General features: G+C 39.1%; 2 protein-coding genes across 12 annotated transcripts; both read right to left on the bottom strand.

Moving 5' to 3' along the window:
• Window positions 1-501: 501 nt before the first annotated feature.
• Window positions 502-9357, bottom strand: LOC131778950 (uncharacterized). Of its 9 annotated transcripts, none has more exons than XM_059095437.2 (9): window positions 9300-9357; window positions 8643-8704; window positions 4860-4883; window positions 4346-4387; window positions 3617-3697; window positions 2815-2856; window positions 1877-2161; window positions 1329-1514; window positions 502-1134 (listed from the first exon to the last, which is right to left on the bottom strand). In XM_059095437.2, the coding sequence occupies exons 2-9, from the start codon at window positions 8695-8697 to the stop codon at window positions 902-904; spliced, it is 948 nt and encodes a 315-aa protein (XP_058951420.2). In that variant the 5' UTR covers window positions 8698-8704; window positions 9300-9357; the 3' UTR covers window positions 502-901. The 9 variants fall into 9 exon arrangements, with proteins under 9 accessions (XP_058951420.2, XP_058951419.2, XP_058951423.2 ...); XM_059095436.2 differs by lacking the exon at window positions 9300-9357 and adding an exon at window positions 9047-9143; XM_059095440.2 differs by lacking the exon at window positions 9300-9357 and adding an exon at window positions 9047-9143 and having other exon boundaries at window positions 3668-3697.
• A 953-nt stretch (window positions 9358-10310) lies between these two features.
• LOC131779003 (activating transcription factor 7-interacting protein 1) lies at window positions 10311-23018 on the bottom strand. Of its 3 annotated transcripts, none has more exons than XM_059095515.2 (7): window positions 22871-23018; window positions 18770-18870; window positions 16847-17050; window positions 14483-14610; window positions 13875-14048; window positions 13469-13516; window positions 10311-13182 (listed from the first exon to the last, which is right to left on the bottom strand). In XM_059095515.2, exons 3-7 carry the CDS (start codon window positions 17025-17027, stop codon window positions 11038-11040), a joined length of 2676 nt encoding a protein of 891 aa, XP_058951498.2. In that variant the 5' UTR covers window positions 17028-17050; window positions 18770-18870; window positions 22871-23018; the 3' UTR covers window positions 10311-11037. The 3 variants fall into 3 exon arrangements, with proteins under 3 accessions (XP_058951498.2, XP_066027440.1, XP_058951499.2); XM_066171343.1 differs by lacking the exon at window positions 22871-23018 and adding an exon at window positions 20561-20777; XM_059095516.2 differs by lacking the exons at window positions 18770-18870; window positions 22871-23018 and adding an exon at window positions 17195-17268.
• Window positions 23019-24626: the final 1608 nt, after the last annotated feature.

The following is a 24626-nucleotide window of genomic DNA, read 5'->3' as shown; positions in this document are numbered from 1 at the left end:
TGTTAAATCTACCTTGTCTTCGCCCCCTTTTGTATGCACGGATCTCCTCATTTTTTCTCTAATGCAGTGTCTTTTCATGTAGTACTCATGCTATCCCTGTTTCTCAACCTCTGCCTTCCAAGCTACTAAGTACCTCCCACCTCCCCGCGGGTTATATTTTTGTTCGGCTCCATATTTCAACCTTTTCTCCATATCCTTACTAGTTACCTCGATCCTTCTCTCATAGTATCATCATCTAGGGGTAACCAAAAAAGCCCTCTTAGGAAGTGGGACTCGACCCGAAGGCGTAACATCACATCATGAGAAGACCGGTTTCAGATAGGGCAGCGAACAGATCGCTAAAAGGGGTGAAAATCATACTTGAGCAGAAAAAAATCTGCAGTGAGGTACCACATGAATGAAGTATGGGAGTGCACATGACAGCGGCGTTTCATGTTATTCGGTTATCCAATATTCAGCCACAGAAGCTCCAGACATAATTTCCGAAACGACCTGGGTGCCTTCTATAACAACAACTGATGGATGATTTTAATGAAACATTTCTTTCAATACAATTGCAACAAAAATTTTTTTCTCTATCATCTCACACTCTTAAGCATAGCATGATATGCCTCCGAGCATGATTCGTATTGGACTCTGAAACATTTGCTGGCGGCGATTATCCAAGAAAACTGTCTCAAACCTCCATCGTAAGACTAACAAATTTAAAAATACTTGAAGATCTTCACGTGGTAATCCTCCAAAATGACTTTAACTATACCGCTAGGAAGCACGTATCTTGTAAGGACCAACAGTGTTCCAAGATCTCGAGTAATTTAGGGTATGTTCGTGGAGATACCCGTTTAAAAAAAAAATCATACAGTTCCTTGTTCAGCGATCATACAGGGCGGGTTGTTGGTATTTAGTGCCTAATGTGATGTTTTTTGGTACCCTTTCTGTTGCTGGCTTTACTCAACTTGTGTACTTTTCCCATCTTTTCACGTTTCTGTGCAGCTCCGGGCATGCCACCTCCAAGGGCCCCTTGAAGGGCACCTCCCATTGGCCCTCCTATCTGGCCTCCCATCTGGCCCCCCATTTCTTGAGGCCCAGCAAACATGGCTCCTGCTCCACCAGCATTTTCCATTGAGGGCATTCCTAGCACAAGAAAAGAAAACGAGTCAAAGCCCACCGTATAACATTTCAGGGGCTTCTTGATGAAATTGTCAGCCATGAAATGGATGAAACGCTGGAAACATTGTGCTGTAACCTCGTTTTCATTAGGAAAGTAAAATTGAGAGGTTAATTATGAAGGAAAGACTTTGAGGCGATACTGTAAATAAATCACATACCTCCTTCCATGCTCATTCCAGCGATTCCACCGCCCATGCCGCCCATCCCGTTCATACCGGCCATTCCTCCCATGGAAGTCATTCCTCCCATTCCTCCCATTCCTCCCATTCCACCCATTCCTCCCATTCCACCCATTCCTCCCATTCCTGCCATGTTCGGCATGGAGTGCATACCGCCTCCCATGCCTGAAAAATATGATTGAGAAGACGAATAAGAGCAGCCTTATTACAAACGTTACCTGGGGGTAGTTTCACAGGATTTAAGAGGAGAGAAAAGAAATCACAAGTCGATGGAATCGATAAATTAACTAGGCATTAAGTCAATACATATTATTTTGTTGTCCATTTCCAGAAAAAAATGGTGTTTCCTGAAACCTCACTCTGAACTGTTTGGTTAGCATTTCCATGAGCTGAGGCATTCTTTTCAGAATCATTTAAATCTTAAAGATAAGGTTCTGCGACACCTATTTGTTCTTTGAAGCTAAGTTTCTTTGTACCACAGGTTGGTTACTTAACTTCATTAGGTAAGCAAATATTTCCAAACGTACCTCCTTCTCCTCCTTCGATAAATTGTTTAGACATCAGAGCACCTTCGGATGGGCCTCCAGCTGCTCCCATGGGCATCTGCATGGGTCCTCCTTCCATTCCACCAGCCATGGGCATTGCACCACCACCACCAGCCATACCTCCTGGCATCTGCATAGGCCCACCCATCATCGTTGGCAAGCCTTCCATAGTAGCTCCACCACCCTCGCCGATGGACGTGGCTCCAGCGCCAAATCCCATGCTGAGGTCACCCATGCCTCCCATACCTCCGCCGATGGAGTTCATTCCTGATGGAAATAGACGGAAGCATTGGCGATTGGTTTTTTGTATGTAACTAGGTAGACAGTTATCTTTCGTAAATTATTTCACCCCATATGATATTAGTAAGCTTGCCGCCCACTGCCGTTCCCCGTCGACATCTGCCTGCAAAAGCGTAACTCGTTCGAACGTTAACTGACATATGAACCCTCAATCAGCGTCAAAATTAGTTGACACATCATGTTTGAAAAGTTCTATTTATGTGTAAAATAACACTCCTGTGTCTACCACACTCATAATCACTGACACGACCCTCCTCCCCAATTCAATTTTGCCTCTATGTTGCTAAAAGTTCATGGTATCACAATATAACGTTTTTTTTGGGGGGTGGGGGGGCGAATAGGTAAACTTAACATGGGTAAAAGAGATCAAATTGAAGTAAGAGGGAGTTGAAAAGGTCAATGTGTCAGCAATTTTGTTACCGATTGTAGCTTACGACCTTGCCTAGCGTAAGATTCTTGTATCTCAGTATCAGAACGTCTGCCCGATACATGTATGTTAATGGTTCCATTCAAAGATATGGGCCTCAGACTCTTTCTTCCTTGTTTCCTTTAAAGAGGCAGATTACCCTCTGGTCGTCAGTTTTTTTTTAATGCAGAGACAGAGAAAGAATTTCGCTTACCACCTCCTCCCATGTTTCCCCCAGAATCCATCAGTCCTGGAACTAAAGCAGAATCGAGATGACGTCATAAAACATTTTTCATGACGTCCAAACAGACTAAAAAACCTATATATGGATCAATGACTGCAATGTATGGCTTGTCGTTAATAAAGAACTTTAAAATCGGCAGGACTTAGCCATCAAATCTTAGCTGTAAATGCTTGGACAGATTAATTTCCTGAGAAAAAAAATTAAACGAAAACGTCTTCTCGAAGTTGACGACTTCTTTAGAAGAGGCTTAAGGACTCGACGATCATGCAATTAACACCGGGAGTGCACCAATCAAGACACAAAAGCCAACGAACCAGAGGCAATAATATGACTGGTATCAAGAAATAAGCACAGTTGATTGACCAACAACCAAATTACAACAAATCCAAAATACACAATGAGAATGACTCAAGCAGTGGGAATATGTAGCATTTGTTGGGAGGAAGGCTAAATTGACTAGGAGCATCGACTAGAAACAACTTAATTAAGCCTGCCTTCACTCTACAAGATTAGTAGCTTCTAATACCTTTCCTTGTTGTTGACAAATATAAATGAAGGTCGCTTTTGCATGTTTTGATTCAATTTTATTTGCCATTATTACCAAAGACATTTTAGGTTAGAAGGGCAAATTGGAAGTTTTTCAGTTTATTGACTGGGTTTGATATTTGCGTCAAGCCAGCGTGATGATGATTATGCTAATTTAACTGACCTCTGAAATGATGTCGGTCTGCAATTCTACTGAGGCATGCAGTAAACAAAACTAATTTTTAACCTTGTTGGAAATCGTCAGATTTTTTTCTTGAGTTCTCTGTTCCTGACATACCTCGTATGATATTCCCATGGCGATGGTGCCCTGTTTATATTGGTCAACCGCAAGAAAAGAACTTGGTATTACTGAGTTGAAAGTATCATGCACCAGGGATTGGCAACGCCCTTCACCGCAAACACGATTACCAATTAATTCGGCGAACGAAAATTAATTCTCTTGTCGACAGATGACTAATATGTTTATTGTAAACGTGCGGTTCGTTCTATAGTGCAGACCGAATTGTTCTGGCTACAAAAATGGATTGTTTACAGAGGAGCATGAGAATGGATATGTTTGCAGATTTTGTATTTCAGCGTGCAATGTGGCCCAAAGTTAGCAGCATGCCAATACAGCCATTGATATGATAGCTTTTTTTTCTGTAATTGAGTCGTGTTTGAAATGACATAACGCAGCACAATATCCTGGTGGTGTTACATGCATGAACATGTTTCTCATGCACATCCACAAAATACGATCCTTATTTATCCCAAACGGCTGGAAGTCGTTTCTCTGCAGTTCCATGATCCGGAGTTCGTTTCTGAAGTTTGAGTTTAACTACTGTCTTTTAAACTTTCCGATTTTCCAGATTCAGAGAACAAACTTCCAGATTTCTTGGGATAAACTTATGGTGAGAAGACGCTTTCTTGTTCTGCCAGTAATGTGCGTCGTGCCTTATTTTGCGAGAGGACTTACCTCCCTGTTTTTTGCTTTCTTTGTGCGTTACATGTCCTTTTTCTTCACGGAGACCAAGTAATGGGAAATAAAACAGATATGAATAAAATCCTGTTTTTTTGTTAAATCGAAACTGGTTTGATCATGCAGCGAAAGTGGAAAAGAAATGTCACCGAAAAAAACTCAGGCAATATTTTTTTACGACGGCCAACCCTCATTTTCTTTATCTCTCGGTCTCTTTCTTTAAAAGTTGCTTGTTGACCTATGTAAAAAATACTAGACTTATTTTATTGTACGGCCATCTTCGTGGTCAATCCTAAGTTATAAAAAAGATTTGCCAAAACTTGCACTATCTTCACGATACAGGAGAACGCTTTAAATGAACAGTTTTTAGACAATTATATCTTCTGTAATCTTTTTTTGAGAAAATACAAGTTGTCATGAGCTCATAGTGATATTCCACGCCTTGACATCTACTTCCTTATACATTAAGTGCTCAGTGCATGTTCGAGGTTAAAGAGAAGCTGATACTTACTTGTATGTTTCGGCCTGGCAAAACCTATTCGGAGAGAGAAAGATTGTGAGTTATATGTTACTGTGATTTGTAGGAATAGAATGATAGTTTCACCACGGATTTTGATCTAGGCAATAACCGGTAATTTGATTACACGATATCGTTTCCTTGCGAAACATGCATTAGGACTGGACCTCGGACTGACAGCATCAGAATTACTCTGAGCTCTAGATTGTACGGTCGTGTGGTCAGGAACGTTACTGTTAATCGCGAATGTTTGGGGAACATGAGCGAAAATGGTCTTCGCAATTTTTTTTTGGATCCGCAACCGTGCGATAACCTGCCAGAAGTAACAGTGTTGTAAAAGACGAAATACTCCCAAGCTGGCAACTTTTTAAAAAAAAGTTGGTGAAATAAGGGATAACGAAGGAATGGTTAACCAGCTAAGTCAAGATATTATGAGTCGGTTGTTATAACAAAGCTTAGCCGTTCTTTAGAAAAACCGTGTTCAAAATCAACTTTAATATAGCCAAAGACCTTATCTAGATATAGCTTTTTAATAAGACTAACAACCGACTTTAGAAAACGTCTTTTGCTTTAAACAAGTCGATTGTTGAGAAATCTCGAGGTCATCTGGCAGATTAAATCTGCGACAGCTCAGGTTAGGCGTTGTTTAGATATCCGCCCCCCACTTGATACAAACGCTGCACCCGGATGCTGTGGTCGTGGTGTGATGGAAGTTAAAGAAAGGGGTAAAATTCTCGACCGTTTTGTTTTCTGGACTTCAAAACAGCCGTAGCGATTAAAATCATTCAAAAGAAAAGGAATAGCTGAGGATGGTCTGAAGACTTAAGTCAAAGTTTTACAAGATGCACAATTGAACCGATGACTCTGACCTTGCTCTGATGAATAATCACTTGTGTCATTGCGCCGATTGTTCGTAAGTGTTATTTTAAAATTATTTACAACCTTAAAATAAGTATTTGTTTTGGTTGTTGTTTTTTCTTAAGCTGAAATAACATTCTTCAATGTTTCAAAAGAAGCTGTAATAATGCTTAAAATTAACGTGCCCCAGGTAACTTATAGACATCTATCCAGGTATATTGCGATGTTAATGTAAGAGCTTTGTTCGTTCCAAATCAGAATCTCATCAAAACTACACCTTACCTACCCAAAATTCAATAGATGAGTTTCTGTGCTTTTATCTCGGAAAGATTTACACTAAAACAGGAAGGCATTGTTTGCATCTCTATCGCATTGAAATCTGATTAACATTAGAGCTTTTTTCGATGGGCATCGTGAAAGAAAAACCAAAGTAATCACTGTAGTATTAGTCACTTCCGGTTCTGTTCTAGTGTCCCGTTGCATGTTGGGGGCCATGTGCTTGAGGGCCCGCCATATTGTTTTGGAATAAATCCATCTTGATATTAAAAGCTAAGTTTGTTACAATCACGACGGCTAATGGAGATGGAGAATGGAAAATACCATTAAGAGCTAAGCTTGGTGTGAGTTTTCTCGACCAATAACAGAAAGAAAATCCAATGTAATCACGTGTTGCTTTCGACATTCAATTTAAAGCTGCCCTAATCAGCATTCTGTAACAACATGGCTTCGAACGTAAGAAAGATATGTCATGATTTTTAGCATTTCAAATTACCGCTGTTCAGTCTGTTATGTTCTAAATTTCACTTCGATGGGTAAAGAGAACTGTTGTGACCCGCTTGCAACTGTGCTCAAAGATTTAACCAAAATTCGGGTACGACGAAAACATTCTTTGTATTTGATTCCCTGCACCCTAGGACTCTTCCCCATCAACATCATGTAGTTACCTCTCATCAAATAATTTCTCTTTTTTACTGGGGCCTTGGGAGGTTCCGGGGGTTTAGGAGGCTTTGGAGCCTCAGGAATATCATACTGATCCTGAACGGGGGGAACGTCTGGTAAATCACCAGGAGATGGCATGCGGGGCATCTCATGCGGGAAAACCAAAAGGTATGGTACAGCGCGATAGATAAAGCCATCTGACCCTAACACGAATGGAAACTCAGGCGTTTTAGGAGTTTCTGGTGTTAGCGGCGTCTCAGGAGTTCTTGGAGTGTCCGGCGTTCGTGGTGATACCGGGGTACTTGGCGTCTCTGGTGTCAGAGGCGTTACAGGGCTTTCCGGTGTCCGGGGTGTCTCTGGTGTCTCCTTTGTGACCGGGGTCTCCGGTGTCTCTGGTGAAGCTGGTGAGAGTGGGGTATCCGGTACCGGAGATTGAGGGTCTCCAGGGCGTGCATGAATCACATCTGGAACGGTGATTTAGCCGATAGTACTCCCCTTTCCTGAACAGTGTTACCAACTATAGATCTTAGCTGGGTTTAAGTGTACAAAAATATTGGTTCCGTCTTACGTGGTTTTTGGCGTATAGGTATTTGTGATTATCTTTCAATAGGCATGTCTCTTACACACGACAAACAGCAAAACTTCAGATACTAACTTTAGCAGGAAAATTGAGTTATTATTTATAATTCGTTTTTGCCATTTGCTGATGCCGAAAACTACGTTTTTAACCCACAATTGAAATCTTCTTACATTTGAAAGTAGCATGCTGATTAAAGTTCCCTCATGATCGACCAAATAAAATGGTAATCCATGCGTAATATTTAAAGCCTATAATGAACACTTTAACACTGTATCCCTGTGCAGGTGAATTAAGTGTGGACTTTTCTATACAAATGCCGAGATAAGATCAGTTTTTGAACGATGAAATACGAACGTTAAAATCACGATTAATTTCCCCCATTGGTTGAGAAAGTGGCACGCGTCAAGTTTCTTAAACCCATTTGAGAGCGGATTAAATTAGAATATTCTCAGATTACTTTCAAAAATAAATAAAGAATTCTCTATCTCACAAACTCTTACAGTTTCTTTTCGCTCTTTTTGTCAATGTGTCAGCCGAGGAGTTCAGCTCAGTAAATTCCGACTTCATTTAATTAGGAATACATTTATCATAATTTATCTTAAATTTATGACAATCGTGATTTTCTTTCGTCGGAAATCATCAGGTTAGTCGACGAGAATTTGTCAAACATGCAGTGAGAATGTGACTATATATGCGTGACCTCAAACGACACAACTTGAGCTTATATTTAAAAAAAATCCCTAATACATTCATTTGACAAAGCATGAAGTGCTCGTCAGAGTAATGCTATGTAATGTAATGCTATTTATCCTTGATACTCACAAGACTAATTTCAAAATGAAAAGTTTCCAATTCTATTGACTTTAGGTGCGGGCCAACTAAAAAACCTTTTATCAAAACTTTTAAACGACGTGCAACAACTGATAACCATTGGTAATCAAGACTAGTCATGTGTGTTAACTTCCTAAAGGAATGCTCCAAGATTTGAAAGTAGATTCCTGTAAGGCATAGTTTTGTTATAGAAAAAGGGGCTGCGTAACTTACGGAAGATAGATAGCTACAGCATGAACTCACAAGGGAGAAGAAAGAAAGAAAAACCTATGACACCATAGACATGTTGTTTGCCCACTCCGAATAGGACACCTGTTTTAAACTGAGAGTCCCTGACATTAAGTCAAATGAGGAAAAATGCTCTATGTTTGTAATGCAACGACGATATGAATACAAAATACAGAAGAGAAGAGAAGACTTTGCGGGAATTCTTTGTTTTGATGTTATGGATAACTGAGACATTTTAGGCAAGATCGCCATCGATCCATTTTGTTTGGTACCAGAAGTATTTAACAGCTTAACAAACGTAAGATTCAAACCGACTAAAACAGAACTGGAGAAAGTCTCACCTCTAGAAGCAAGTGTTAATAGCAGAAGAATACATAGATGATTCCAATTCTTCATTTTGTGTCTGTGGATGTAAAGAGTAATTTGTATTAGTTCATGTAAATGTGAAATGCGATCGATAGGTGAAAGTCGCTCCACGGTGTCAAGCACATTTCTCTGCAGATAAATCTAATTTTAGCTTGATTTTTTTTTTTACTTCATTGCTAAACGTGATAAAGACATAACATGAATCTTTTTGAACAAACGTTTTCAAAATTTTAGACAAAACAAGTGACAGGTTTATATGGAGAGGTATATATATATATATATATATATATGCTCCTCAGTAGGAAGCAGTGTCCATATCATTAATAGAACTAAACATAACCTTTACAAGGGCTTAAATGGAAGTTTAATACTACCATACCTCCGCCGGATCCTCTGGCCTAAAATCTTTATATGTATTTGTATATTCTTATAAGGAACAGTGGTCCACAAGAGAGAGGGTTAATCACTCATTCAACACGTGTGTGAATTTGATATTATAGAATAGGTCAACAATGTGACAAAAACAGTAATTACTTAATGAGACATTATTACATAAGTACGTCTTCGCTGCAAGAAAGCATCTCTAAATTAATGTTCGAAATAATTGTTAGCCACATATACTCATCACCTACCTTATTTCTTCACTCTTCTAAGTCACTTGGTTTGTAAGTCATTTACGGTAATGAAGATTGAGTAGTAGTTTTGGAGTCCCTCTGTTCATGAGTTTAATATTTCATTGGTCTTCTGGTGGTACCATTATTTAGCGTGCATAAACTACAGGTTGGTTTTCTAGATCATTGAACCGCGCACAAAAAGGTGGAGATTTTCAACGCACATGGAATTACTAAGACTTTAAAACGTGTTACCTATCATCTACTGCTGCTGCTTTTTTTTCCTCTAAAAATTCTCAAATTGACAAATATTCTTAGATTAAAATCTCCTGTTCAGAAATTAGTTTTGGTGGGCCATTATACGACAAGTCGATCTCCTCATAATTGACGCCAGTGTCATTATGAAACAATTAGATGGCAATTAATCACAGACACAATCACAGATTTAAACCATTTAAGCTGTTGCTAACAAAGGGAAACTATAAAAGGGGTTTATTATGCTGCTTTAGTTCCTTTGAGCAACATATTTGTCGATGACCAGTTTTATCTTTAGTGACCCAAGGGACTGTTTTTAAGCTACAGCATATTTCATACGTGTGGCACCTGCTAGGAACGCATCTGAAAATGTTTCTTATTATGTGCCTAATTGAAAATAAAACCTTTATATTGTGAAAAAGAGATTTCTTTTGTATTTCTAAATACCTGTTTCTTAAAATCATTCCGTGAACTATTTCAGGAGAAAGAAGATGGTTTTCAATGAAAACTTGTTTTACTATCGCAACCAGAAAATTATCAATAGGGTTGAAATGAAGTGTTTGGTTTGCCGTTCAAAGCTAATATGTGATAATAACATTTTGATAAAGTTAGATAAAAAAGAATGTCGCAACAAAAACGTTAAGTATCATCTTTAGCCAGGAGAAATTTAACGATGGAAATTTAACGCAGATGGTTTCTTTAGATTAATCTGGTCTGTGGAAATAAAGGTACAAAACTTGTTTACTATTCAACACTTTATTATTTAAGTAGCCAGTCTGTGATACTAATGCTGAGCGTCTACTGATGCGCAATAAAGGAGACAAACGTCGGGCTTAAATGTATCCCTGTTTGTGACCTATTGAGCAGTTTTCGAAGGAAATCTGGGATTGCTTTGGTTTGCTTCACTTCGCTCTGTGATTGGTTCCGAAATGTCGCGCCACATCTCAACAAAACAGAGCTAAAACTACAATAACAATCACCTCATAGAAATGCTTTCATGTTAATTTATTGGTCTAAATAAAGAAAATTCTCGAGTACAAAAATAAATACGATTTCAGCTTTAGCAATGTACATCAACATATGAGATAAATATTTGAATTATAAAAATATCACATACAAATGAAGAAGTCAAGAATTAGGAAGTCTGGATTTGTTTGCCCTCAGCCTTTATCAATTGAGCAATCTTCATAAATGGCGGAAAATAAATGTAAAATTACAAGAATATAATATGATAAAACCGAAGAGGCCAAGGATTAGGGTGTCTGGATTTGTTTTCACTTAACTTTCACCAATTTAGCAATGTACATCAATACAAGATATAAATATAAAAATCATAGAAATATGACACAAAAATGAAGAGGTCAAGAATTACGGTGTCTGCATTCGTTTGCACTTAATATTTGCCCCATTAATTGAGTCCCCACTCGTCCGTGGATCAATACATTTTGACGCGTTTGGTTGCTTATAATATGTATGTCTTTTCTTTATGCAGCTAAAAACTCCATTAAGTCAAGGATATCGTGCACGGGTCACTGAAGGGGCCTGCACGTTCTTGGTCGTCAACTGCACGCACAGCAAAATGATACTTATTCCCAGAGGAGAACTGTGACAGCGTGCAAGCCATTGGAAGTGGGAGTGCTTTAACAATACCGATCTTTTTCCACATAATTGGTGGATTTGTGCTTTCGGCACCATCTTGACAAGCAAACAGTTCATAATTGTCAATTACTGCCATAGTGTCATCTAGTCTCATGGTCCAGGAAAGAACAATGTCATCCTGGACAACTACAATTGACGCCTGCGGTTTTGGTGGTGACCTTAACTGTACCTTAGAATCGCCGTTTGTGGCAACCAAAGTATCTGACTGATTCACTGTACCACGCTGATCACCTCCTACATTAGGATTTCCTGGATGACGGTTAGATGGCGAAGCTGAGGACGAAATACCGGGGGATTGAATTGGCGGATGTCGACCTCTTGGCACACCGGGAGGCGCTTGAGTAGCGGCTTGAAACAGAGCAGCTCTTTGCGGCAGAGGAACTGTGAGATTTGGATCCCTCTGTTGAGATACCTGGTAATCTCGAACAACGTACACTTTGTCATTGGATTCAGTAGGCTGACCGTATGTATGCGCTGGCTCTACTCGTTGAGAAGGTTGTGAGTGGGTAAGTGTCACTCCTAGGCCATAGTCAGTGGTAGGTTGTCGTGGTGGATTGGTAGGATAACTAACCTTCTCTACAAGCTGACCTTGTGAAAGTCTTTGTGGCTGAATGGGAGCCTTACTCATCTGATGAACGGGATGAGGTGCATTCTGAATAGAGGGTTGAACGCCTGATGACTGTTGACTTGTGATCTGCCCCGGTGGCTTGTTGGTTTGAAGTAGAGTTGGATGAGGTATAGATTCAAGACTGGAGGAAGCTTGATTTAAATATGGTCTTGGTGTGGGTGGATGGCCATGGCTGGATGGATGGCCATGGTTGGATGGATGGCCATGGCTGGATGGATGGCCATGGTTGGATGGATGACCATGGTTGGATGGATGGCCAAGGTTGGATGGATGGCCATGGTTGGATGGATGGCCATGGTTGGAAGGATGGCCATGGTTGGATGGATGGCCATGGTTGGATGGATGGCCATGGTTGGATGGATGGCCATGGTTGGATGGATGGCTATGGTTGGATGGATAGCCTTGGCTGGATGGATGGCCTTGGCTTGAAGGACTAATGGTGTACACTGCTTGATTTCCTTGCTGTGGTTGGGAGATTGGTAAAGTCGGTTTTGGTTGAAGAGGTCTGTGATTTACGGGGGCCACACTTCTGGGGACAACTCTCGGGACAGCAGTCGTGTTAATAGGTTTTACCTTAAAGTTGTGCATAACATAGTCGTTACTACTCGAAACAACATGTAAACCATCGTTACTCCATCGTTTACTCCGCTTGTTTGGCCCACCAAAAACGGAAATATTTGGAGGACCACGTTTCAAGTGAACTGGCACGTCAGCAGCTCGACTTGACTGTGGCATTCGGATACGATTGTTTTGATTTTCTGGTTGTGAAGGATTCCATCCTACTCGTGCTGGAAAATTGTCCTGGACTGTACTCAGAGTAGTTGAAGGGGATTTTAAAACCTCATGACTTGTCTGTATGAGAATAGGTGACTGCCCTTGATTATGTATATGGTTATTAGGGGATGTCCCATGCATTGCCGGTGGATGAGACGCAGGCCTTTGAAGGGGCCGCGGTTGTTCAATGGGAATTTCAGGCGAAACTCTGTGAGCTGATTCGCCTTCTCGTGCGTACGCCTGTGCAGTGTCTGAATTAACTTGCTGTCTTTGAGGTGGAGAAAAGGTAAGATTTCCAGGTCCAGTTTGCCCCGATGGCATTCTGCAATCGTTTACAAAAGACGGCACAGTCTGCTTCATTTGGGTAATGTTGTTACCACGAGCATTAAAATCAGAAATTCTTCTTAATTCACTCGTCGTAACACTGTGTGTATTTCCTCTATTGCCATGTATGTGGTGCCTGAGAATTTGCTCAACATCTACATTCGTGGCATGATGGGCATTACCCGTTCTTTCAATATTTGACGAGACTTGCTTTTCACGAATAGAATTATCTGTTAAAAGTTCAACGATCCTATTCCCTTGTACCTGAAACAGAAATATTCAGTAAGTTGAGTTACAGAAGGAAAAAAAAAAGGAATAACGGTCTCATGTCTTTGATTGAAGTTCACATTTTTAAGGTGTCAACGGCTGGCAATAGACTGAGATGGTTCACTTTTGCAGATAAAATCGATTTCTCATAATTTTCAATGTTCTTGCAGCTCTATGCATTTAAGAATACGTACCAAATTAGAAATGAAACTGCCCCTCACTTGAAAAAAGAAAGAAAGAGAGGAAAAAAGGAGAATAACAACAACAAAAGGTAACAATATACCAGATCAATGTCAATTTGTGTTCCACAAGATATCATCTGCGGCTTTTGCTGTTGAGAGAAGGCGTTCATGAGTCAATGAAGTTCTTCATGCCTTCGTTTTTACGGATGCTATTCAAGCGAATTTACACTTAGTCTTACAGTCAATAACCCACTTGAATGAGGGTTTGAATTGTATGCATGCATCTCGTTCTTTCTTTGGAACTTTTCAAAGTCCTAAATTTGTCCTTTTTTGGATTGATGGTGACGCACGTTTGTCAGTTCGGTTTAAATGGTCAAATTTCGTAATTATGTTTTCAAAAGTGCAAAAAAGGTTTTCGGAAATATAACAAATGAACGTTTAGCATGAGATTGCGTTATTCTATTTAATATGGTAGAAGTAGAAGAAACCGTTAAAAATAAAGCGTACCCTTTCATGTTTGCAAGAGATTTGTTTCACTTTTTGCTCTAGTCGTTTTGCATCGGACTGCAGTGTTTTCTTTTCCTCTTCCAACGCAAATATATGCTTTTTCAACAATTCTACGTCCGCCATTATTCTCTTTTCTACTTCAAGGGATCGCTTCACCATTACTTCTTTGAGCATCTGTCACAAAGAAACCAAAATCATATCACTTTATCGAGTTAATTTTATCATATTGAGTAAATGTTTTAGGACAGGTTGCACGGCCACCAATATCAGTTCTTGTAGTAGAGTGTAGGTCAAATTTTTTTGATTTGATGCGCATAGTAGAAGACTGACCGACTCATCCTAAATAAACTTTTCATATTGAATGCCTCGCGTGAGTGTAGTCAGAACAAGCCTTTCGGCTCTGCTCACACCATCGCGTACTGCATGCGAGACGCGAGTTGAAAGAGGAAAGGAAGATAAAGAGAGAGAAAAGGCCATATGTTAAAATGCTTGTTTACTGAGATGCGTGGGGCCGCCTCTAAGCCATGAAGCACGGACCTCGCGTCCCGTTCTACCCTCCGACTCAGTCGATAAGTTTATACAATAATGGAACATTCTTCAGCTCGAACCTGACGGAACGTATTCATGTCCATCTTTATTTCATTGTCTTTTCCTGATTCTTTGCTGCTTTGTGCTGGCGAATCGTATTTTATTTCATTGTTTCTGATTGACACACAGGATATTCTGCCACTTGTACCTAACAGTGATTTAAAAAATGATACAGTCAATAAAGAAATGCGACAGGAACAAAATACTAACGAACTTGTAGCCCTCGTGAATTACAGTAGTAAAAGAAAAAAGAGACAAGGCAATGAGAGTTAATTCAAGGTTTTGAAAATATTTAATCACATCAGATAAGGTGAGTTTAGGTAGGTTAGCGAGACTATTTAACGATAATTCACCAAGGGCGAATTGAGTGTTGTTGAATAATTTCCGAGATGTAGTCAAGGGGATTATTCAATGAGGCGAATAATTGTTTTAGTATAATTGCTCAGGTGCTTTCGAATTAAGTTGTAAGTTTTTTCTGTTGTTAAAACCATTCTGTATCAAGATAAACAACCAGTTTCCACCCAAATTTAACAGCGGAAGATTTTATATTTCACTTTTGAAAAGTGTTACGCCAAACTTAATAGCATTTTTTTTGCTCTTCGGACTTGAATTTTCTGCTATTGCATTTCTCACTTTCTCGGTAATCATTACCAAACGCGAGGCAGCCATTTTGTAATTCAGCGCCCATGGAATTATCGCCACGCGCGAGGTGATTATAGCGAGATATGACGGAATTCTCGACCAATCAGATGAAGACGTCTTTCGAGTCTAGCAGTGTTTCCCTAGCAGAGTGTTAAATATGATCTCCGAAATTTATATACCAAATATTTATTTATTATTTGTTGATGGTGTTGCTCTTGTTTTTTTTAAAATTATTTTTCATATAACGAATACATTCCATGTTGCCGTGCGTCTGATCATCTAATGAATTATTGATGACGTCAAAATGTGATAAGGACAAAAATGGGGCACATGAGACGCAACCGAGTATGTTACTGATGTTTCTTCCACATTTTGATGTCTTCTGTGATCTATGACTGCACAGGCTTACGGCAACATACAATCTACTTGTTTCATTGATAATGGTGACGTCATCTATGCGCCTGTCCCCCAAAAGATAATAAGTAAGAAGCAATCATAGTGGGTGTAGGATTAACCTCATCATAAAATTCAACCGCAATATCAAATACTCTGATTTGGTTGCCCGTGGTTACAGTTCAGATCAAGTGACTGATCTCATGAGCTAATTTGAGAATGAACCACTGATTCAGTTCAGTGGGTTAACTTTCGTCCAGGTATTACATGAGACGGGTCACTGCCTTTATTTCCATAGAACTCTATACTTCATTATGCATGCAGTTATTTGATTAAAAAAACAAAACAAAACAATGGGGAAAACATTCGGCTGCCTTTAGGACTAATGCTTTACTTTAGAGTGGTATGAGGCCATGCGGAAATAGGTCGGATTTCCTTGTTATAGGCTTTGTAACACTTTCGTAACGGCGGGCATGATTATTATTTTTTAGTTTGCATGAAAAGAAAGCCCTCTTGGCCTCTCTTTCAGGGTAAATAATGTTGTGTTGAAACATGTTTTCGAGGCCAGGAAGGCTAACTGAGGCCCGCCATTTATGAAAGAGTTCTATGATTAGATTTCAGGACCTAACTGTGCACGAGTTTCGATAGCATTCCGATCATTTTTTTACTGACTGACCGATAAAAACTCATTTCTTCATTCACCCAGAAAAGGAAACTTTACAAATTCAGGGAGCTCTTTAACTAAGTTGGGGGGGGGATAATTACAAAGAAAGAAACCGAGGTGCTGCGTCGGAAGGAGGGGGGGGAATGACATGTTAATTTGGTTTTATAAACTGAGTTGACAGTGTAAATTGTTAACCCAGTTTGTTATTCGATGATGCCGTGCATTTTTTCTGTTATAGATCACTGATGAAGTAAGAAAAAAATAGAGCGCAGCCCAGTGTGTCGCTGATGTTCAGATCACATTGGGTGGTCTTCTGTGATCTCTTACAGAATGGTCCCACAGCAACATGGAATCCATTAGTTTTATAATTTACGATAAAAAAGCAAAGTTTTGTAAATGATGAGGTCATCTATGCGTCTGTTCTCCACTACACCATATTAGGTGAGAATCAATCAAAATGCATACAAAATTCGGATCAATATCAGTATCTGGGCAACGGCCCACCTACCCCTCCCCTAACCCAACAACAGTCAATTGATAACAAGTTAGGATGAATGTTGGGTTAGGGGAGGGGTAGGTGGGCCGTTGCCCAGATACTGATATTGATCCCAGAATTCAGCCTATCATATAAACATATTGACACAATTTATTAATATCATTCAAATCACTCTTTGTCATAGTTCACCTGTTAAGCTTCCTGTATCAGTATTGGCTGCCTCTCCTTTATTTTGTTTTGGGTTTTTCTCCGGTCCTTCCTCTTTTTTCGCTTCTCCGTCCTTGCCACACCCACTCTTTCTCGGAGTATTACTTTTCTTTTGAACAGAGGATGCAAGTTGCTTCAAGCGTCCTAGAACCTCGTCATTCATGTTCCTTTCACTTACCAGCGCCCCTGCGGGGAAGAAGTTGGTAAGAGAAATGAAAATTAGCTTGCATAATGTCGCAGTTTTTTCTGTCTGTTTTGTTTGTTTCTTGTTTCCTTTCGTACTCCTCTTGTCTTGTTTTGTTTTCATAATTCGCGATTCTAACAATTTACCTCGTACGTGTGGTGTTCAGTCTCAGTGATCGGACGCACACAACTAAAAATATCCGGGGCTCCGCTCCGATCTTTTCTTAATTTACAAATTATTCTAGAAAATGAAAAAAATTAATTAAAAAAATTTTAAAAGATGTTTTCTTCGTATATTGGAATAAACCAAACCGAGCTAATGTGAATCTGTATTAAAATGATTTTTCCTATCATGTAATTATGAATTTGTTCATGCTTAGCGTGCGTATATCGAGTTATGGATGCACGCGGGAAGTTTGGAGAGCACGAAAAATGCGAAAGAGTAGCTCGAGGCGCAGCCGAGAGCAACTCTCACGCATTTTTCGTGCTCTCCAAACTTCCCGCGTGCATCCATAACTCGATATAAGCACAGCTAAAAGCATGAGCAAATTCCTTTATAACAGAGCGACAACAAGGATCTGCGCGAAGAAACCTTTTCATGATTGTGCCGGATAGAGTGCAAAATTCTCACAACGCACAAAAAAAAAGGAATCAAACGTCCCTATTGGCTGGTCAGAAACATGCCACATTTTATACTTTGGTTTGAGCGAAAACATTTGATCCAGTTAACCGATAACTGTGAGTGAAAAGCTCAAAATTTACGAGGAAAATGGAGAAAATCAAAACTAAATGAACTCAAGTGCCACTAAAAAATGTTTTAAAAGTCAAAGACTGAAGTTATCAAGGGTTTTGACTGTTCCAAATAATGTTTACGCCGCCGAACACGGTGCAATTGGAGAAGACAGACTGCAGGAAACTTGCAAAAAAATGCTCACGTCATCTTATTTACGCACGGGCGTGCGTAAATAAAGATTTTTTTCATAGCGGCTCGATGGGACTTACATAAGGCAAGCACGCGCACTATGTTATAATGGCTAATCGCAGTTATTGGTAAAAAAAATCACCATTTTTTTGAGATGAGTTGCATAATCCCATATCGTTTGGACCGTTATGATTATATAATTATATCTTAGTAAAAAAACTATCACCAAGACAAAACATGCACACGTTATCGACTTGAAGCTTAGAAACATAGATGTAGCATCGTAGATAATTTTTAAAAAGGCGATGTCTTGTTATGGAACAGAAGATTGCTATGACGATAGTTTCATGCTCTGAATTCGCTGTGTACGGCGGTTAGTCTATTCTTGCATCATCAACTTGATCAACATATAAGCGTGTCACTTACACAACGACGTAAACCAACAATTTCTTTATAAACTAAATATTATCAGCATAATTACTCCCGTACATTAAAGAAGGTAAATAATAATCATGTTAGAGGATAGCAGTACAGACACAAAAGCACAGATAAACAATTTTACAATTAATTCATCTTATATAGTTTCTACAGTCTGATGATTGTTATAAACTGTCTTAGAGGTATTCAAACGGACCAGAACAAGATAATAACGCCCGGCGTTATCGCACCCAAATAAACGCAGAATTACAAGTTACTTTTAAGTACTGAAGATGCTTTTAATAATGTCAGTATTATAGTGAATGAGGTTTATCTTTTTCTACAATGCATATCTACAATAACTGGTCTTAATGATAAGTTACCTTGCCTCTCCAAAGTTGAAGATTGTCGAAGCGTTGTTAGACAGCTACTCAGTGAAGTGTGACAATATATATTGGTTATCGAGAGAAAGAAACATTCATTCCTGTATCAAAGAGAAAAGAAAGAATTGTTGATATCCTCTCGACTGCGGTAAGTTTGGACTTTCCACAGAGCATAAGCTATGAATATTTCGGCATCTTGCCACGTACGCAAAGAACACGGAAGACACGTTATCAAAACAACAATGGGTTTCCTGTTAACTTGTCAATTTGAAATAATTATGCAGGATTATTTTATCATTCCATGATCCAGTCTGCCCCTTCTTAGGGAAGCGAATGCGACGACCTCTTCGGGGAACAAACGGAAATTAGAAAACTGAATTTACCTTATTACATAGAATGGAGACAACCACAAATGTCAAATGTATCCCTTTGTTTATATTATTGCTCTCCCATCAAAATTCACAGTTTTGCCAACTTAATTCATAGCTGTAGATGGACTTGTTATCCACATCTTTAATCAAGTCAGTTCAAGAACAAGCAAAGTGAGATATCGCGTGCTCTGATTATCTATATGCAAGGTAAACAAATAACTACATGTTGGCCCTGAGGTCTGTTCTCTTCTTCTGGATGTTGTGTGGACGGAATGTTAGACCCGGAAATGCAAATTTAGATACCCACAAATCATTTAAGGCCATTGCGGCCGGGCTATCAATCGTTAAAGAGCGGCAACAGGAATTGTCCTCAATATTAATTAGGTACAGCCACAAATCAAAGAAAACTAGTTTTGTTTCAGTATACTTGCCAAGTTTATGCTTAAATATTTATGAGTGTATACCTTATGGAGACCATTTTTGCTCTTAACGCAAACATTTTTACAATGAGTGATAAAAATAATAATTGTCATATGCTCTCAAAAACTAGTTATCAATTAATTAAAATATGGATAGTTTACTGACTTCTTGACCGATATTGGCTTTCGATCGGTTGGAAAATAAAACTAGAAGAAAATAAGACCTTAAGCTTGAATTAATTTCAGACTAAACATCACTTACCCTGGCATCAGTTCAAAAACCAATATTTTGACTCCAAAACGTAGGATTAACAATTCTTAAGCGATAAACATTCACCTTGCCTGCTTAACGACGGCCACTCTTTCGAGAATGCGAAAGACAATGTGTATGGTAATTTTGTTGATTATGCTAATATATTCAAATCTGTCAAGTAATTTTGTTGTCTAATTTTAGCTTTTGCGACAACACAATATCGTGACAACTTATTAAACAATCGACCACGAGAAAACAATAACTGCATTCTTCATGAAATTCTTTTTACGCGTTTAAATAAGATTAATAAAATGTAACGACATGAACCTATCTTTGATTGCTTTACATAGAAATGTGTTCCGAACATCGTGATTATGACAAAGTACTTCAAATATTGCCCTGAAAGATTTGAAGCGGAGCGGTGACTAAATTTCAACGTTTACTTCTGTAACATTTAGTCGAAAATCTGGGAGCTGGGGAGTCATAAACTTAAATCCAATCGGTCGGAAACTACACAACACAAAGCGGTAATACATTCTAAAAGGATTTAAAAATGCATCGTGAATCGCAGACAGATCGGTAGAGCAGTTAACGAAGCGTAGTGCTTCGGGCACACGAATAGAGAGAGGAGTTTGTCGATAGTATACAATCCAAGGATAACTGATCTACATTGGAATAAGAGTCTACTGCAATTGTCAAGATTATTAGCAATTTTTTACATAATTGAGATACCCGTGTAGAGGTTTACCTAAAGGTCGTAATTCCACACTGTTTTGATCGCGTACGTTAACGGCTGAACAAAATCTGAGCTGAGAGCGTCGTTTTGTAAAATGTCCGTCTATTCGTCGATCATGTGACACCAGAAAGAAACCATATACAGCAAAGTGCTCAGCCTATAGAGAGTAAGGACGTAAACAGTATTGAATAATCCAAGCTAATTAAGAATTATGTGACTTCCCGAACAATTTACATGACAATGGTACCTTCAAAAGAGAACTAATAATGCTCTTATTTGTAGGCGCCGCACTGGCGCCGGTAAAGAATGCAATTCCCTAAGGAGTACCACTGGCTTTTATCAATAAAACAGACGCGCCATAACCAAAACAATACTTCAAATATGTTAGCAGCTGTGGCCCTAAGGAAAGGCTAGGGCAGGCCAATTTCCGGTTGTGGGGCGACCTTCAAGTAATTTTTATCTATTCCGCGATCTCACCGAATTAATAAATTCTCCTAGTATCTACAAGTTGAAAAGAATGGGTCCGTAAGATTTTCTTCTTTAGAATCGTAAAAAAGAATGTTCAATTCCGACACTCATCATCAGCATTATGGCATACATACATACATACATACATTCTTTATTTGATAAGTAGGTTGTGTGAAAGGCAGCCAAAGGGCTGATGTGGACCTACTATACTAAATATTAAGAATTACATATATATAAAAATTGCAATAATAACTTAGAACTACTATATAAAATCATTTCATCCGTTGGATTTAATGCGCGGTTGCTTCTAACTCCTCCCGAGAAGTCCTTTGAAATGTTGGATGCATGTACACAAATTGTTGTTCTTGTTCGATCTAGGGTCTATTCATTATGATCATTAAACTTCTAAGACGTTTGACGTGAATGTTTGATTCGCGTAAACGGGTCAGTGGAAAGCCTTTCAGGCGCCAAGTGTATTTTCCGCCACGAAGAGGAATTTGTCCTGTAGTGTTTTATCTTAAATGTTTTGCCCGCCCTGATCAGTATTCTCATAGAAGGTTGTTGATCAAAAACTAACAGTAACCTGTTGAAGCAGAATCAAACCAGCACATGAACATCGAGTATTCTGAAAATGGCATGTCCACTGATATCGCGAACTGCTGTTATTATTTTGATATCTTCCGTTTAAAGTGCGGTGGCTCAAAGAAACAAAAATTGTAAACTCAAGAACTGCACCCTCAGCAGATTGGAAGTTTTCAAACTCTGAAATGCTTCAAAACCTTCAGAAGCCTTATTAACAATGGTTCCCCAACCGCACTTACTCTTCGTAACTATGCAATTTCTGTATAGTTTAGACATTTATTTTCTAAATGGCTTTATAATAAAAAAACATGTGCAATTGTCGCTCTGTCGTTTTCATTTGTAGTTGGGTTGTACACCCTGGAACCTTTAAAATAGCTCGCTAAGTAAGCAACAAGTCACGACACGAATTTCTACAAAAAACACAAAAACAAAAACACGATGGGTCCAACGACATATTTAAAAAGCGCCATCGCTCTTATAATCAGATGTCACTGACATTTCAGCTGTCAGAACGTTGTTTGCCATTTTTACCGCTGAAACCAAATAACCATGAAACAAACCCCACCTGTAATTCTCAGAAAAAAATGGGCTGAGTCAAAAGTCAATGAGATTGTCGATATGAGGGCGCTGATCAAAAGGTAGCAGTGTTAAAGCGACCCACGATGTTTGTCTTTATAATGTTTTGAGTACCATGACGCTTACTTATTGTTCTAGAAAATTCATTGATGTATATCTCAGAGCAACATACCATAAAAAAATATTGAACAAAAATAAAGCGAAGCGTGGGACCTTATACTGAGACGTTTTCAAAGCAAACTAAGCGTTCAACTCTTAAATTTTTTTTCGCCTCAAACTCATCACCTTTATGAATTCGGAAAGTCGATCCAAAAGCTTGATATTATTTCCCGATAGGGGCATAATCTAAGTTATCAACTTATCATCGGGTTGCAAGATCTCATGACGCATTTCCGGTGTGTTCTGAATTCTTTAATCACGTCATGAAAATTTGGATGAAACAAATTATATTTTGAATTATTCCAGCCAAACCAAAATAGCGACTAGAGAGATATCTGTAAAAGTGTAATTTAAAAGATTTCATGTTAATTTCACAGATCTATATCGATTTTCGTCGACTAATAAAATGGAAAGCAAAGTGTAAGAGCTTGACGCCACTTTAAAGACATCAGATAAAATGAAGCAGATAGGAAACAATTAAAGCACTACCCAGAAACGTGACAAGCAGTAAAAAAGGAATACGAAGAGAAGAAATACCTCGAGGGTATGGACCAAACCAGGGCGAAGTGACGCGCGATTTTTCCAAATAAGAGCACGGTAATTGCGTGAAAAGCGTAAATGGATCCGGTGTAGCGCTTCCGAGCAAATTGACCTACGAAAAGATCTCCCGAGGCACGTCAACTCTAAGAACTGCCGGCGTAGTCAAACAAAACTTACCAATCTTTTTCAATAATGACTGAGATGTAAACATATTGAATGTCAAATACTCAGCATGCTGGAAATATTTGTCCATATCCGGTTTTCAAGGCAATGTCTATTTAAGGATCTCTTGCGGTCCAATCCGATTTAGTGCGAGTGGAGATGCGAGCGCCTGTCTCATCAACTTCACACAAAAGTGGTGCAATAAAGGTGAGTCTCATGACAAGAAACAAGAAGGTGAAACCAGGAAATAGATGTTGCTCCTGATTGTGCCAACAGCTCGGCCTGCAGTGGGAAGCTCGGACTTGGCTTTCGGCTCGTAATGTAAAGAATTAGAAAGTTAATTATCTCTGTTAAATCCAGCAAAACCGCACCTGATTAACGAGCTCATCTCCAAACTTGCTAGCTATGGAATGCAATGAATTTGTTCATTGTTGAAGTGAATGTCTGGTGTTCAGCTGCTGAAATAAAACTACAAAGGCAAACGAGGACCAAAACAAAATACAAATAAAACAGAGGGAAATTAGGGCGATACGTTTAACTATGGGGAAATTTCCACCAGTTCCAAAGGGTTCGTCCTCTCATTTTCTCCTATGTATGTAAATAAATAAAAGAAGTAAGAGGAAATTGCTGTATGGTAAACGAGTCCACAAATAACTCTTAGGTATCTCGAGCACTCGAGAATGTGTATCAAACGTCGTAAGCAGCATATAGAAACTATATACAAGCCCTCAAATCATAGTTAAATTTTGATGGTGATCTTACGAGAGAGCATTACGTGATTGTGGGCGAGTGTGGAGGAAGGCGTTCCCTTCCTCCCAATGACGTTACTTGGTACCCACGACCTCTGCTTTGTTAAGTTAAAATCCCCGCACTATGGATGTATGCTAAGCTCAGCTTCACCGTTTTTCAAAGTCATGAAAGTCACTGATAATGGAGGGGACTATTCACCTAACTTCAATGTGTTACCGATGTTAGTTCATTTTCCTGCAAACAAAAGTGGTTGGACGACACTGAATCGAGATCTTCTTTTTTCATAAACGGATCAAACAAGACTGACGTGGTACACTCTATTCACACATGGAATTTTAAAAAAGTTTTCACTTTATATTTAAACTTTAGCAAATTTTTGTTGCTGTGACAAGTGTTTCCCGCACTACTCAAGTTTGCCTTGTCCACTGTTTGTTTATGTCAATGATCAATGTACAGCTGCTCTTGCCGCGGTGTGGGGGCTTATTTTACCCATTATCGAACAGAATAACTTTAAATGTAATTTTTACAGGTGATAATCACCTTTGTGATGATGGCAAAGCAAAAATCTTAAACGAAGGGATACTTGTTATGTCATGGAACTCGAGTTTATATTGTCAAAACTCGATATAAATTTGCCAGGAGGTGTCCATGAAAAGACCTACCGACTAGGTTTCTATGGCAGTATGAAAGACCGAAATTTTTCCCTGACGACAGAATTTTGTGAGGAGTTCTTGCCCTTGTTCATAGAACTTTGTATGAAGTTCTTGCCCATTTCTAGTACATCAACACTTTTTCAGTTGAATGCGCGGCCAAAATATAATGGAGAAACTTGGAATTCAGC

This window comes from Pocillopora verrucosa, chromosome 8 (genome assembly GCF_036669915.1).
Source record: "Pocillopora verrucosa isolate sample1 chromosome 8, ASM3666991v2, whole genome shotgun sequence".
NCBI classification, from domain to species: domain Eukaryota; kingdom Metazoa; phylum Cnidaria; class Anthozoa; order Scleractinia; family Pocilloporidae; genus Pocillopora; species Pocillopora verrucosa.
The sequence above is the reverse complement of the archived record's forward strand: the minus strand, read 5'-3'. Positions and strand labels throughout refer to the sequence as shown.

Bases quoted from the DNA above. Each gene is read 5' to 3' on its own strand.
- LOC131778950 (XM_059095437.2), bottom strand. From the start codon at position 8,697: ATGAAGAATTGGAATCATCTATGTATTCTTCTGCTATTAACACTTGCT. The intron at 4,388-4,859 runs GTAAGTATCAGC...GTCTCCGTGAAG, and splicing joins TGCCAGGCCGAAACATACAA to AAAAAGGACATGTAACGCAC. The intron at 1,135-1,328 runs GTATGTGATTTA...TTCTTGTGCTAG, and splicing joins TGGAATGAGCATGGAAGGAG to GAATGCCCTCAATGGAAAAT.
- LOC131779003 (XM_059095515.2), bottom strand. From the start codon at position 17,027: ATGAATGACGAGGTTCTAGGACGCTTGAAGCAACTTGCATCCTCTGTT. The intron at 14,611-16,846 runs GTGAACTATGAC...AATCACTGTTAG, and splicing joins TGATACAGGAAGCTTAACAG to GTACAAGTGGCAGAATATCC. The intron at 13,517-13,874 runs GTACGCTTTATT...TTCTCTCAACAG, and splicing joins TCTCTTGCAAACATGAAAGG to CAAAAGCCGCAGATGATATC.